This window comes from Oryzias melastigma, linkage group LG22 (genome assembly GCF_002922805.2).
Source record: "Oryzias melastigma strain HK-1 linkage group LG22, ASM292280v2, whole genome shotgun sequence".
Lineage (NCBI taxonomy): Eukaryota > Metazoa > Chordata > Actinopteri > Beloniformes > Adrianichthyidae > Oryzias > Oryzias melastigma.
This window is the reverse complement of record NC_050533.1, coordinates 14,367,349-14,380,737: the sequence shown is the minus strand read 5'-3', so window position 1 is coordinate 14,380,737 and position 13,389 is coordinate 14,367,349. Positions and strand designations below refer to the sequence as shown.

The 13,389-nt window shown below is 41.1% G+C and overlaps 1 protein-coding gene across 6 annotated transcripts in view; it reads right to left on the bottom strand.

Annotated features, from left to right (window-relative positions):
• The window catches only part of esrrb (estrogen-related receptor beta), a 40,142-nt gene that overhangs the window by 25,066 nt on the left and 1,687 nt on the right, over positions 1–13,389 (bottom strand). Inside the window, exons 1-3 of one of the 6 annotated variants that reach the window (XM_024274785.2) lie at positions 12,010–12,942; positions 8,814–8,882; positions 969–1,378 (exon numbers count right to left, since the gene is read on the bottom strand). In XM_024274785.2, coding sequence (XP_024130553.1) covers positions 969–1,378; positions 8,814–8,882; positions 12,010–12,059 — 529 coding nt within the window. In that variant the 5' untranslated portion in view covers positions 12,060–12,942. Of the gene's footprint in view, positions 1–968; positions 1,379–8,813; positions 8,883–8,963; positions 9,960–12,009; positions 12,944–13,389 lie in introns of those variants that run through there. The other 5 variants (XM_024274794.2, XM_036209955.1, XM_024274808.2 and 2 more) reach the window with 5 other exon arrangements.

The following is a 13,389-nucleotide window of genomic DNA, read 5'->3' as shown; positions in this document are numbered from 1 at the left end:
GAGCTTTCAGTTTTTTTCTCCATGTACCTCGCTCTTAATTGTTTGGGCCGTTGCTCCACTTAAGATGTCTCTTTCTTTCTCAATGCCTCTTTTCTGTTCCATTGTGTTTCCGTCAGTGTACTTTTACAGAGGGGACAAAAGCCAAGCTATGTTACTTGAGAGAAAAATGTTCATCTTTTGTCAATAGACAGGATTGCTGATGGCAGCATGGGTAAACAGGAGGATTTGGCCTAATGCTTTTGTTTGCCTGCAAAAGGTACATAGACTGTCTAAAGTTGATAGGGCTGTAAAGTCCAAAATCAACACCTAGCATCAAGACAGACATCGTCCTCTTCCCACAATTCCTGCTGATGAAAATACTGACACTGCTGCATTTTTATCCAACTTTATTCTTCTTGATTTTCTGCGTTTATGTCACTGCTTGGTAGTCATCTGTGCCGATTCTGCAGAATTTTATTAAACAATATCTTCATCCCTCTGATTAATCTAGAGAAGAACACGCGGCTTCACTGCGGGAGGGGCTTTCATTGCCTCTCTAATGAGAAACTACAATACATTATGCTCTACTGATAGCCACACTAGTCCCCAGGCACACACAAACAAAAAAAAACAGGGCGGAGAACACAAAGGATTCAACTTAGCCCACTTTCAAACTGTGATTGAGAGGATGCCATCATAATCTCAGTGGCTTTTAGCGCAACGTCAGAGGTTTTGCTGTTCTGCTAAACTTCCTACAAGTATTTTTCTGAATGTATAGCTCTTTAAACATTTGACAAATGTATGCATCCTAGTTTATTTGATGGCGTGGCAGTTACTTTTTTTTACAATTTATTTATCTTAGGGATTTTCTTTGCCTTTATAGATGAATTTCTATGATTAGAGGTGACTAAAAGTGTCACAGATGGAGTGTATTTTTGCAAAAAGTAAACTTAAACTTGTTAGGGGAGGGGTAAAAAGGAGAAAAATACCTTGTATTGTCCTTTTAAAAAAGGCTTTGCAGGCCTCACAAGAGGCCACCCCATAGTGATACCCCGAGGCTATATCTCCACAGACCAGGCACAGCCTCTTGGGGAGGGAGTTCAACATATATTCGCACTTTATGGATGAGTCCTCCATGATGGTGCTGGAGCAGTCATCATAGCGCTTGCGGCAGGTGGCGGCGCCGAGCCCGCTGGGGGTGAACATGGGCGGAGAGTCCAGGCCGTTGGAGTGGCTGTTCATGGTGCTGACATAGCCTCCGCTGGCATCCGAGTTGCCACTGGGGCTGTGGTGGCTGACGGTGTCGATGACCGAAGACGGACTGGATGGCTCTGTCTTGATGTAGGACCCACAGCTGGAGGGCAGATGCCGTTCATCAGCAGCCATTCTGTTCAGCAGCCTGGACGTGAGATCGGTTGAGGGTTGACAGGAAGACAAGAGAACAAGGTGAAGACGGTTAGCATAAAATAGTTCATTATAATAGAAATATATGTAAAAAACTATACGCTCCAAAGTTACAGTTCATCATTTCGACAACAAAACTATTACAAAATTAAGCACTTTGCAGTAAAAAATTTTTTTTTAAAAACAATTCAGAAAACAATGGAAGAAATATAATGTTCATCCACCATATACTGTACATATTTTTCATCACTGCGGTTATTAGTCATCATGTCTGCATTACTCAAAATCAGTGGGAGTATCTCAAATGCTTGATTAGCCTCATGCCAGATGCTTGAGGTAAACTACGCACAAGTACAACACACATATCTGCACATGAGCGCGCACTTTCACAACACAATGCAAACAGAAAGACAGAAAAGAGTACAGGCCAATTAGAGATAGAAAGGAATAAAAAGAAAGGGCACTATAACCTAACTCTCACACACAAAGAGCAGATCAACAAGGAGAGCATCTCAATAGTTTAGAGAGCACAGTGGACCTTGGCTTGTCCCCTCGAGTCAGCAGTCAACCAAAAGGAAACATGATGGCAAGGTATTGACTTTTTCACTGTCTGCCTAATAACTGTATTTTGGAGTACATGTAATCTAATGCCGTAACGTGTGCAGCCTTTTGGCGGTGGCCACAAAGTGCACTCTGAAGCCTTCCAGGTCCATATAACTGTTTTGTGTTATAACCTTTAACTTGAAATTGCAGAGAGTGAACAACAGGAAGAAGCTCCGCTTGGACTCAACACGTTTATGTGTGCCGACGGTGCATTACTCAATATATCCGGGATAGACAAAGCAACCTCTGAGGGTCAAGGCGGGGTCCTACACAACATACACAAACAGCCTTTTGCATTAGGCACAATGAAAAGGGTGAAAGGTCACTTACACATGCCTGCATTAGCAAAATTGAGCTGCGCATGGCTTATGCAAATTTTGATACAGGGTTCCTAGAAAGTGACAGCCAAACAGCCCCAAGGTGTGCTTCAATGCCATTAATATATTGCACCATAATAATACACAAAGTCTTTTTTGTGTCTAAAAAAGTGTTATTTTTGGACAAAATCAGAGCTCTACAGGATTACCAAGAACCACTGCCGTGTTCCCTATTGGTTGTTGAGGCTGCTTCTTACTCTCTCAAGGCTGATTTAATTGTGAGGATGGGTGACGGAGGGGTTGAGGACCAGGGGTCAGTGGGTCAACCTTATTTTCTCACCCTGGCTTCCTGGGTCCATGGAGATGGGGGTCAGTATGTCAAATTAAATCTCATTCCTGGGTTTCCCTCCCTGCTGTCATGTATATTCATTGGAGCTCCAGGTGCCTAACACTACTGGAAATTCACAAAAAGGTTAACTGATAAAATAAATAATAAAAATATGCCCCGTGTTAAAACCATTGACCTTGTGGAATAAGCCCTCGCGCCTGAGCCCTCTTGGAATTCATCCTCCAACCTTCAGTGGAGAATGTACAATCTATTCCGTGCAACAAAATCCAATTTATAGCTGTCTTTTTTAGTTACTCTCCATTTAAGGAATGTATTTAACACAGTGCTAAGATTTACTCCTAATGTTCGTGCAGAAACAGAAAAGGGAAATCTTTCTTATCCCTGTCTAAAATAGAATTTGCTGTTCTAGATAATATATGCAGATTGCATCCCTATAAATTAATGTGCGGCTCTGTGTTCATCTGCCTTATGCTCTATGTTTCAAATGGATATGGGCACCTGCGCGATAGGGCACCTGCACTCGGCTTATTAAAGGCTATATATTAAAACGTAGGGGCGCAAGATGGCTCCATTTGGCTTTTATTTCAAAAATTCTGGGTAAGCTTAACCTCGGTTCAAAGGCCATCCTCAGGGTGACACTTAGCATAATTGCATAAGTGTCTTAACTGTTTCCCCTCCAGCTCAATGTGGTCATTTATAATAAATGTGCTGGCCAGAATCTCCTTAACTCATTCGGCTATGACACATTAAACCGCCACTATGCCTATGTTTTTAACAAGCACGCATACACTGATTAATGATACTGAGTGAATACTAACTGCCTAAACCTGGTGTATTAATCAAATAGTCTGAAAAATTCCTATAAATATTTGTAATCTCTAGTGGGACAGGTCCAATTTAAATCTATAAATACAATTGCAAGGGGAAAATGAATTATGAGCATTAAATAGTTTGACTGCAGCAATAGTCTCAATAAATAATTTAGTATGTGGGGCAGGTACTAATTACCTTATGTGCTACCCAGACAGAGACGACAGGAAAAGATTTGCTGAAATATCTGAGACTTGATGCTGTAAAATCTATAGTTCTTCCTTCCTTCCTCAAGGTAAGAGCTTTTTCAAATTCTGCTGCCTGGCTGCCCAAAGGAACAGCACTCTTCTAAGACACAGTATCTCACCCTTTCTCTGTTCCTCCTTCTTTTGTTCCCTTTGTACCGATCAAAATTCATGCTGAGTAGTAAGTTATGGGCCCGCAATTGCACACTGCGCAGTTTGGTTTTAATCTGATTCCACCTGGCCCTCCTAACAGCATTTCAGATCCCTAATATCATTCCACTGGTGCTGCTGTGATCAGGATTAGCCGGCCTAACGATCCGGCGGCTCGTCTCACGCTCGCTTTTCCTTTGACTTCCCAGAGAGGAGCCGCGAGCTCCCGTGAATCTGAACATCGTAGTAAAAATCGCAGAACATTCACAATTTAATTGGGCCCGGTTAAGTGTCTCTGCTGAGACCTGCACGGCCACTTCAGGACGAGACTGACATTGTTCTCAGCATGACTCAATCAAACCTTAAGACCAAAACGGGGTGTAAAATCCTGAGGCGGGAAAAAAATAACAACAACATTTGCTCACCTCATCCCAAAGTGTCACATCCCTGCTACTTGATAAGGCTGTGTAAGTGAGGAGAAAGGGTTGATGGTGGGGGTTGACATCTGAAGGCAGGGTGATGGTGATATCAGATGCCCCAGTAGGGGCAGCTCTGTCTTGAGGGCCTCAGGCGATGTGGCCTGATAAGCCACCGGCCCCAGAGTTCGCGCTAGTAGGACGAACTCAATTAGCTCCTGACAGACCTCCTCTCAGCCTCCCCACTGCAGCCAGACCCACAAGCAGCTGCCACGCTGACCTCTCCTGCAGGGCCCTTTGGCGCTTTTTAACGCTCTGACTCACACTCATTTGGGGAGAGCTGAGACCAAAATCTGCCCCGCCAAAGTCATAGAAATGTGTATAGAAGTTTGTGTGGCACAACCACATGGGAGACGTGAAAGGATGGAAGGAAAGGGTGAGGAAGAGAGGGAAATATCAAAATATCTGACTGTTAAAAAAATATCAAGGGAATGAGCTGCCAAAGACTTTTGGGAGAATGTGCAAGAACTTGTGTATTTGTGGCACAAATAGAGCACCAGTGGTGTTGTTGTGTGTGTGGGGGTGTGAGGATTGGTTGACCACTATGGTTTGGTTTCAGGCAAACCTGGCACTCCTGAGGGACGGATTCTATTCTATAAGGGGGAGCCCCTTTAATTTAGGATATTCTTAAATATTTGTGCGACTAGTCGGAAGAAAGCAGCTTGAGGTTTTTAATTTAACATTTAAGAGAAAATTGTTTCTTTTAGGGGCATATCCTCCAAAAAAAATAGAAGATATTACGACAAGAAGAAGTAGGAAGTAAGCAAGAAGGTAGGTGAGGAAATGAGTGAAAAGAGACGAGGAATAAAAGTGTTTATGGTGCCAATTGGGAGCGAGGACCAAATCAATAGTGGGTAGGCAAGGGGGGGACCAAGCTGCCCCAAGCCTAGGTAATTAAGTTTTTTCAGTCTGTGGCGGAGGATTATATTTAGCTGCTTCACAGCGATGTCACTGTAGTCTTTATAAAACCATGAGCTCACTCCACTACGACAACATGAGCCCCCATGCTCCGGCAGCATCACCAGATAGAGCTGGCCAAGAAGCAGATCACATCTATTGATCCCCCTCCTCCCGCTCCTTCCTGTTCAGGAGATGCTGCTGGCAGGAAAGAATGGGCCTTTTGTGATACGGGCGCTGTTGCTCGTCTGACGTAAACCGTCTGGGCCGCAGTGGGCAGATCTGGTTCTTCTAAAGGGGGGCTGATTTCAGGATGTTGACGGAAGCAACTGGCACATGATAGAGCGACTGTCAATGGAGGATGTGGGAGAGAATCCCTTGGTGTTTAAGTGTGGAGAGCAAAGGGTTAACAATCTTCTATGCAGACCCAGCAGGGACAAAAAAAAAAAAAACTCTCTGCAGAATTAGGCAGCTCATCATGGAACATGTGAAAAAAAAAGTTCAGGAATAATTTCAGCCTACATTTGGGATCAAATTTCTAATTCTGCCTTTTCATTAGAAAAGATTAGTTTTCATTACTTTCGTTTTGTGTCACAGTCACGGTATAATTTAACAACATGAAAGTACAATGGCTCATGATAACTACAAAAATAATTAGTCGGGCGACGGAAAGAAAAAAAGACTTGAAACAGATAGTTCTCTCTAAAGCTTGTCACGAGAAAACTGCTGCGATGAATAGCATCAGACACAACCTGATATTGTGTGTTACCGATACACTGACGTCAATATCACAACACGCTCTCCTGAAACGCTGAGAAAACTTTGCTGGTTGACTCATTAAAAATATTAAAAAATTGCCCCACTTCAGGTTAAATATTCAGGAGGCAAAAATAAAAAATAAAAAACATGAAATTAATCTTTTGTTTTTTTAAGCTGCAAAACGTCACAGATAAAAGTAGAGTTTCCAATTGAGTAAGACAGATCCTGTGATGAATTAAAAATTAAAGTACAGAGATACTGCATTGCTTATCCCCAAGTGAGTTGTGGGCAATCATCGAAAGTGTCAGGTGGCATACCTTCCACGCACTGGAGGCGTTGCTTACGCAAAAAAAGACTATTTTTTACAAAATAAAACACAAAAAAAATCCGTAAAAAATAAAAGAAACAGAAGTTGGAGCATATTTTTGGTTATTATTTGTGGGAGAAATATTATTACAGCTCTTTAACACACCTCAATGTAAATCACCGCTTTAGACACAGTGACTGTTCGTATGAGGGAACAGAGACATAGATCCATGCATGAAATTACTTCATTAATCTTTATCTGATAGGCCATCCTTGTTTAGGTGATGGGAGGGGTCTTCTTGCCTAAAACAAACAACCAATCCTGCTTTACATATAAATTATCTTCATAAAAGCCAAATAAAAACAAACAAAAGTACAAGAAATACAACATTAGCAAGCTCAGATGTGCAGGTTTGTCCCGATTGAAACACAATGGGGAGTGTCAATGTTTGCAGAGGCTCACAGGAGTGCACCATAATCTCTTCCAGGTACGATTAAAAAGGATGATATAACATTTTCACTCAGGTGGAGCTGCAACTTAAGTCGTCTCAAATGTTCAAAGGAGGAAAAAACTATAACAACTTCCCCACTGAGTGATGTTCCTCAAATACTCCATTGTTATGACTGTCACACGCCACAGCAGCCGACACCGTCATAGCAATAGCCTCTAGCCTTTTACAGGCTCATCTCCACCAGCTGCCACACATTCTCCATAAATAGTGCTGGTAATAAAAAGGCGGGTGGGCCTAACTGATTTATACGCTGGTGTCCACCACCACACCATTCAGGAATAATTAAACTTCTGGGATATTTCCTGAATTAATGTGTTTCCTTGGAGAGAGGAGGTGGTGGCAGCGGCGGGGAGGTGAGGAGAGGGGTGCAATCTAAACGTGTGGTGTCGCATTCGGAGCGTCTCGTGTCGCAGGTTCAACAGCCAGTCACTCAGTGCGACCATTTGATTCCACTTAGTGCTGGGTGGTCTCATAAGAAGGCAGTTTAATGTGAACATGTTTTGTGACCGGCAGCCAACCGCACACATAAACACGCGGCGGGATGATCTCGAGGCAGGTGAGCACACACTCTTATTCTTAGCAATTTGTCAGTTATCAGATTAAATTATTGTACTACAAGAGAGTCAGAACCCAGCCCGATAACCTGATTGAATTGGAATTTAATTTTCGGTTTCATTTTTATACTGGATTCACTGAACATCCTGCAGGGAAGGGGAGGAATTTAACATCTGTAATGAGACAAAAGGGAAACATTAAAACTGTGAACGATAGAGGAAAAAGGGGAAATTAAAATCCCCCTTCCAAATAAAACTTTTACCAACAATTGATGCTCTTTCCAGCTACGAAATGAGACCATGAGCCTGAAACGTTTGAACTCAGATTTCCCAAAGAGTGGCGGCGAACAGGGTCCACGCTCTAAAAGCTGTGATGGCTGCGAGGCTCGGCCAGGCCGCGCGCACAAGACCTGGTGAAGCTGTCATTGAGAATCAGAGCCGCTACTGTGACGGATGGTTTCAATATTGATTTCATAAATAAACAAAGCTAACCATCGATCCTAATGTTATTTTGCATTTCAATTACTGCTCTGAAACATAACCTTCAAACAACTGACCGCTCAATACCAATAGCCTTCACTGATAAACACCCATATAGTTACCCACCTTGCATCACATTTTCTAATCAATTGTGAATTATTGGAGCTGGAATTGGCCTCAGAGTCACAGATTGTTGTATGAGGGGAATGCCTCAAACTCTGCAAACTTTACTTTTCTTTGTCATTTATGGGTAACTGATTTCCTCTTATTTTTTTTTTCCGGTGTGTTGATATTCTGTTGTTCACATGCATATGAACACCTGAGTACATGCGTGTGAGTGAATGAAGAGGAGCCCTTCAGCACTGAAGCAACAGGAAAGAAGTGCTGACGCACCGTGTCAGTGATAGCTCTCTGCTGCCACAAGGGCATGAGAGCCCACATCTGCTAGCATTATCCTTCTAGACTAATGGACCTGGTTATTTTTAAACAGATTCTCACACTGCAGCGGAGGTGCCCAAGGTTACCGAGGATGAGAAATCAGGAGGTGCGCGTGTGGTGATTGCTGCTGATTTTGATGCAGGTGGATGTCGCGAAGGAGCCAAAAGAGACGTGGCGAGCAATCATCTAGATACGCAGAGGCCAGATCTCAACAAACAGCACGTTACCACGACACAGAGGTCCTCCTATACTGATCAATAATAAATGCAAAACATATCGACGTGGTATCTGTTGTGGATGCAAAAAAATGGAGAGCTACAGATGAGAAAGAAAAGTCTATATGATCGGGAAAATAAAGCCGGAGATGAAGTGGCTCCTTAAAAGCCAGACAAAGTGTCAGGCTACCCTTCATGAACCTGCCGACCTCTACAGCTACAGACGTTTTAAAGAACCACAGACTGACAAAAACACTGCTCCCACAGCTCAGCCTGAGCTGAGCGACACATTCACAACAAGAGTAATCAAACTATATACCAGAAATGTGACGGCTCCAGCGTAGCCATTGGAGTCAGGAATCTCTCTAATGAATTGGACAACAAAGCCCTGTTGATACAAGGAAGAAGTATTTAGAATCCCGTAACAGACAATAGCTTTTTTTTGTTTTAAAGACACACATTCCAACACCTTCTAAAAGCTCTGGGAGTTAAAAATGGTGGGAGTGGGACAGGTGGGCTGGCAGGGCTGCACGGTGGAGCTCCACAGGCCACCAGCTCCTGGCTCACAGCAGTGTGGCCATCCTCAGCCAGGATCTTCTTCTGGTAATGTATTCTGAAACCAAATTACCGTAAGCTGATCCCATCTGGATAGTGTCTGTGCGGGGCTGCTTTGGTTACCCATCACTGCCTCTAGCCTCTGATAGCATCTCCATGAAGACAGCAAAAATGTGATTAACCCAATAACAATGAAACACTTGGTCAAAGAGCAAAGAGCTTTTAACTTAAGATACACTAATGCAATTCCCTCGCCTTGGTTTTTGAAACCTAATAAGAATCAAGTGGACGGACTGCTGGAGATGGCTGTTTGCAGGCTCTAATGCAGCGAGCTGGGAATGAAGTCAAATAAATTGAAATCTAATTCATCACTGTGTGCTAACTTCTTTCTGCCTCTCTAAAAATACATTAAAAAAGCTCTTATTTCATGAAAGGAAACTGGATAGCCTTGTTAGTTTATTGCACTGGCTCTGCCAGGGCTTAAGGAAAGCAGGAGTGTTGATAGAACATTTAGAAATTAGAGAAGACACGTCTCCATTCACTGTCGCTCAAAATCTTGAAGATGTCTCAGTCTTCACTGAAAAATTCCCAACCGTAGCTAACCTCTGTGCACTCTGAACAATGATTATAATGCGAGATTTATTATGAGACGGACACATTTTTCTGTTGGCACAATTAATAAAATAATGTTTTAAATTATAGTTCAAGTAAAAAAACATTTGTTGACAACTTGAATTAAACAATATTTATCTGGGGCTAGAAAAAAAATTAAAAGTGACATCTAGTTTGCAAACAAATTCAACCGCAAAATGAAGCTATCCTACTGGTATTGCACAATAATTTGTAACAGTTACAAAGAAAACACACATTCCACAAGTCCTCACCCTACAAGCTTCGTCTTTTTTCTCCTCTCTGCAATGAGTTGTAAAAGCCAGTTTGAAATGAGCCAAAAAGAAAGCCTCAAAAACGAACAAAAAAGCTGCAGTCTCACAAATATTGAATAATAGACGCATAACTGAAATAATGGAGGATTTTTTTTCCAAGCGATAGTATCATTTTAAATTAATAGAAATTCAGCAATATTTTGCCTCAAATAAAGACACTTTAAAAAAAGTGTATGATAAAGTTTTTTAATTCTTTCTCATTTAAAGAGTTAATATGTATTTATTGCAGACATCACTACTTTACACAAAACTAGAAAAACCTGCAAAAACAAAATTAAACACATTGAATTTAAAGAGTATAAAATAATATTAGTAAATAATGTTATTTTATGGATTTATGTACTTTATTTTGAAATACATAACTTTGAATTTGAAGTGTCGTTAAATGTCTGAAAAGTGGGGTAGCAGAAGGTATAATTTCACATAAAATACCTAAAAAGTTGAAAGAAATTTCATTAAGTCGAGTTTAGTTATTTTTCTTATGCTGAAAACATTTATTTTATCATGTATATATATTTTTTATAAGAAACAATAATCACTTTATTTATGAAAATTCTGAAATAGTTCTATAGTGCAGAGTACTGCAGAGGTGTATTTCATAAAATAATAATAATCAGTTCAAAATGAGTTAATACAAAATAAAAAACCTAAAAACAAACAAAGAAAGTTTTTTGTTAACAAGTTTTTTTTTGGTTGTTTGTTGTTATTTTAGTTTTTGGGCTTTAAGAGAAATAAAGAATAAGCATATATTTTTGCATATTCTTAGTCAATGTATTTTCCTTTGTTGTTTTTGCAGAATATTTGGCTAGCACACATTTATTTAAATGTGCAAATAGAGGCAGTGCAGCTTGTTTTCTGAGAGGGTTTCCCAGTGTGAACACTGTTCTAATAACTACTGACAAAAACCTGATTGCTTAAAATAAATAAATAAATAAATACAAATTAAAAAAAAAAAACATTTGAGACACAAGATTTCAAATAAAATTTTAGATAAAATTAAACATTTCGACTTCAAACTTGTTCTTTACATATTCTCATTGACGATGTCTCCTTTAGAATTTACAGACTTTACAATCTTTTTGAACCTTTTAACAACTTTAGTGGCTTTAATTTTCTATAAATCGGCTTTATATGTTGCCAAAAAACTTGATGAAAATGATAAAAGATTAAAGAATATTAGAAATAATTTTAAAAGAAAATCCTAATTTGAAAGTTGATCCTTTTCTGCTGCTTCTTTTAAACTAAATTGTGCACAAAACACTGCTATAAATTTATTTAAAAAAACATTTACAAATTAAATTACTGAAGAATTAAAATGTGAGACTTTTCTGTTTTTCACCACAGAGGAACTGTAAGTTCAGGATGCGCCAGCGGCCACGAGCTGAGACAGCGGCTCGCCTGAAAACAGACCTCCCGGCTCTGAGGTTACAAGGTCTTTTCATCCGTCTTTCCCCTGGATACAAATATATATATATTACAGCGTGTAATTTATCCTTCCCAATTCCACGGATTTGAGTTAATCTCATCTTCTCGCACTATAATTCTCATTCTGGCTGGGCGGTGGGCTCTGACATCAAGCCATCAGCAAACAAGCTCATAACCCAACTGGACAGGTACCACACATTCCTTAGGGGGGAAAAAAATACACACTTTGCAGAAGTGCGAGGTAAATCGATCAGCCATGCTCTGAATAATATTCATAAAGGGGAGCACGCGTGATGCACACATACTAACACAATTCACACAGCTGCACCTGTCCTGTTTCTCCACTGTCATGAACTAAAACCTTCAAACTGTGGACACAAAAGGGTCAACTTTTGAGTCCATACTTCCGTGGAATGAGAAGACGAGAAAAAAAAATGGTTCAGTGATGACAGGAGAAAAGTTTGCAAGACTTGTTAAACAAAAAGCAAAGAGTTCAAATGAGGAAAACGGTTAAGACATCATCTGCACCACAACACCAAAAAGAAAAGAAAAGAAAAGTGAAAGAAGGAAAGAGAAACAAGCTGCACCTACTGGTTATGATAGCTGAGAGGGTCTGGAAGACAAAGTTCTGAAATGTCCATCAGTCCAGTTTTAGCATTCCAGGAATGAGAAGAAGAGAAAAGAGAAAACAACTGAGACCCGCTTCTTCCCCAAATGATGGCACAGCACCCTCAGAGACAACGCTGCCGAAAAGCCCCTCCAGCAACACTCCCCCCCAGCCTGCACAGGTATGTCGGACTGATGGATTGAGTGTGTGCGCATGTGTGTTGTGTGTGTGTGTGTTTGTGTATATATGAGTGGAAGAGAGACAGAGAAAGAGTGTTTGTCTAAGTGAGGAAGAGAGGGAGAGCCAGGAAAGAGTGAAGGGAGGAGGGACAGATAGACGGAGAGGTAAAAAGGGGTGAGAGACGGAGAAGCGCAGGGAGCAGCGGGATGAGCGCTAAGATGGAGAGAGCATGAGAGTGCGAGCGAGAGGAATGACTCTTTCCATGCTCGGGATAGGGCTCTTTAAGACTCAAGGGCTTGATGAATATGGAACAGCTGCTGTTGGCTGGCTCCGAGGGGCAGGACTTAAAGCAACCAAGGGGCCGGCAGAGCGCCGGGGAGGAGGGATCCAAACGCTCGCACACTCCTCTATGCGCTCTCACACACATAGACAAAACAACCTATCACATGAACAACAGAGGAGCAGCTAGAGGAACAATTTTTCCATCTCAATTAGAGAGACGCATACCTCCGGTTACCAAGAAGCCAAACACAGATGATGATAATTCAAATAAAAAAATAAAGTTTTATTAGTGTGATTTTGATTCTGTTTGAACCCATTTTTTTCTGTAAAATACTTTTGATTGCATAAATAACTTAAGAAATATTTATTCAAAATATTAAAACTAATTTTTAGAAAAGTTTTAAAATTATTTCTCTCTTTTTTAAGCTGAATCACTTGAAAGCACTCCGTGAAAATATTCGGGGAGCAGTCAAATGCTTCTGCGGCACTTCACTTTCAAAAAGCAACAGCTTTCAACCAACTGAGTGTATTTATTGAGCTGCCGTTTAGCTCCATTTGTGGGAGTTGCATGTAAGGGACCATTGTGACTCTTTCAGCACCTGTGAGAGATGATCTCAAGCCATAACTCACGGTCTGGAAGCCCATCGGCTTCTAAAGCAGCGGAAAATCCAGCTCTGTCTTCTCTAACCCCAGCTTTAGAAGCGCCTGTGTTTCACTGTTGATCAAGCTCAGTAAGAATGCAGAGAATGCAGATAGCATTTCACAGTCAGAGAGGGTCTCCGTGTTACTGTATCCCCACATTATAGGAGCGGAGCTTACCACGGGATCTTGACACTTGGCTGAGTTGAGCGAGAAGAAGCAGCAATTCTCTGAAACTCACAAGGTGCTTGGCGGCAGCCTCT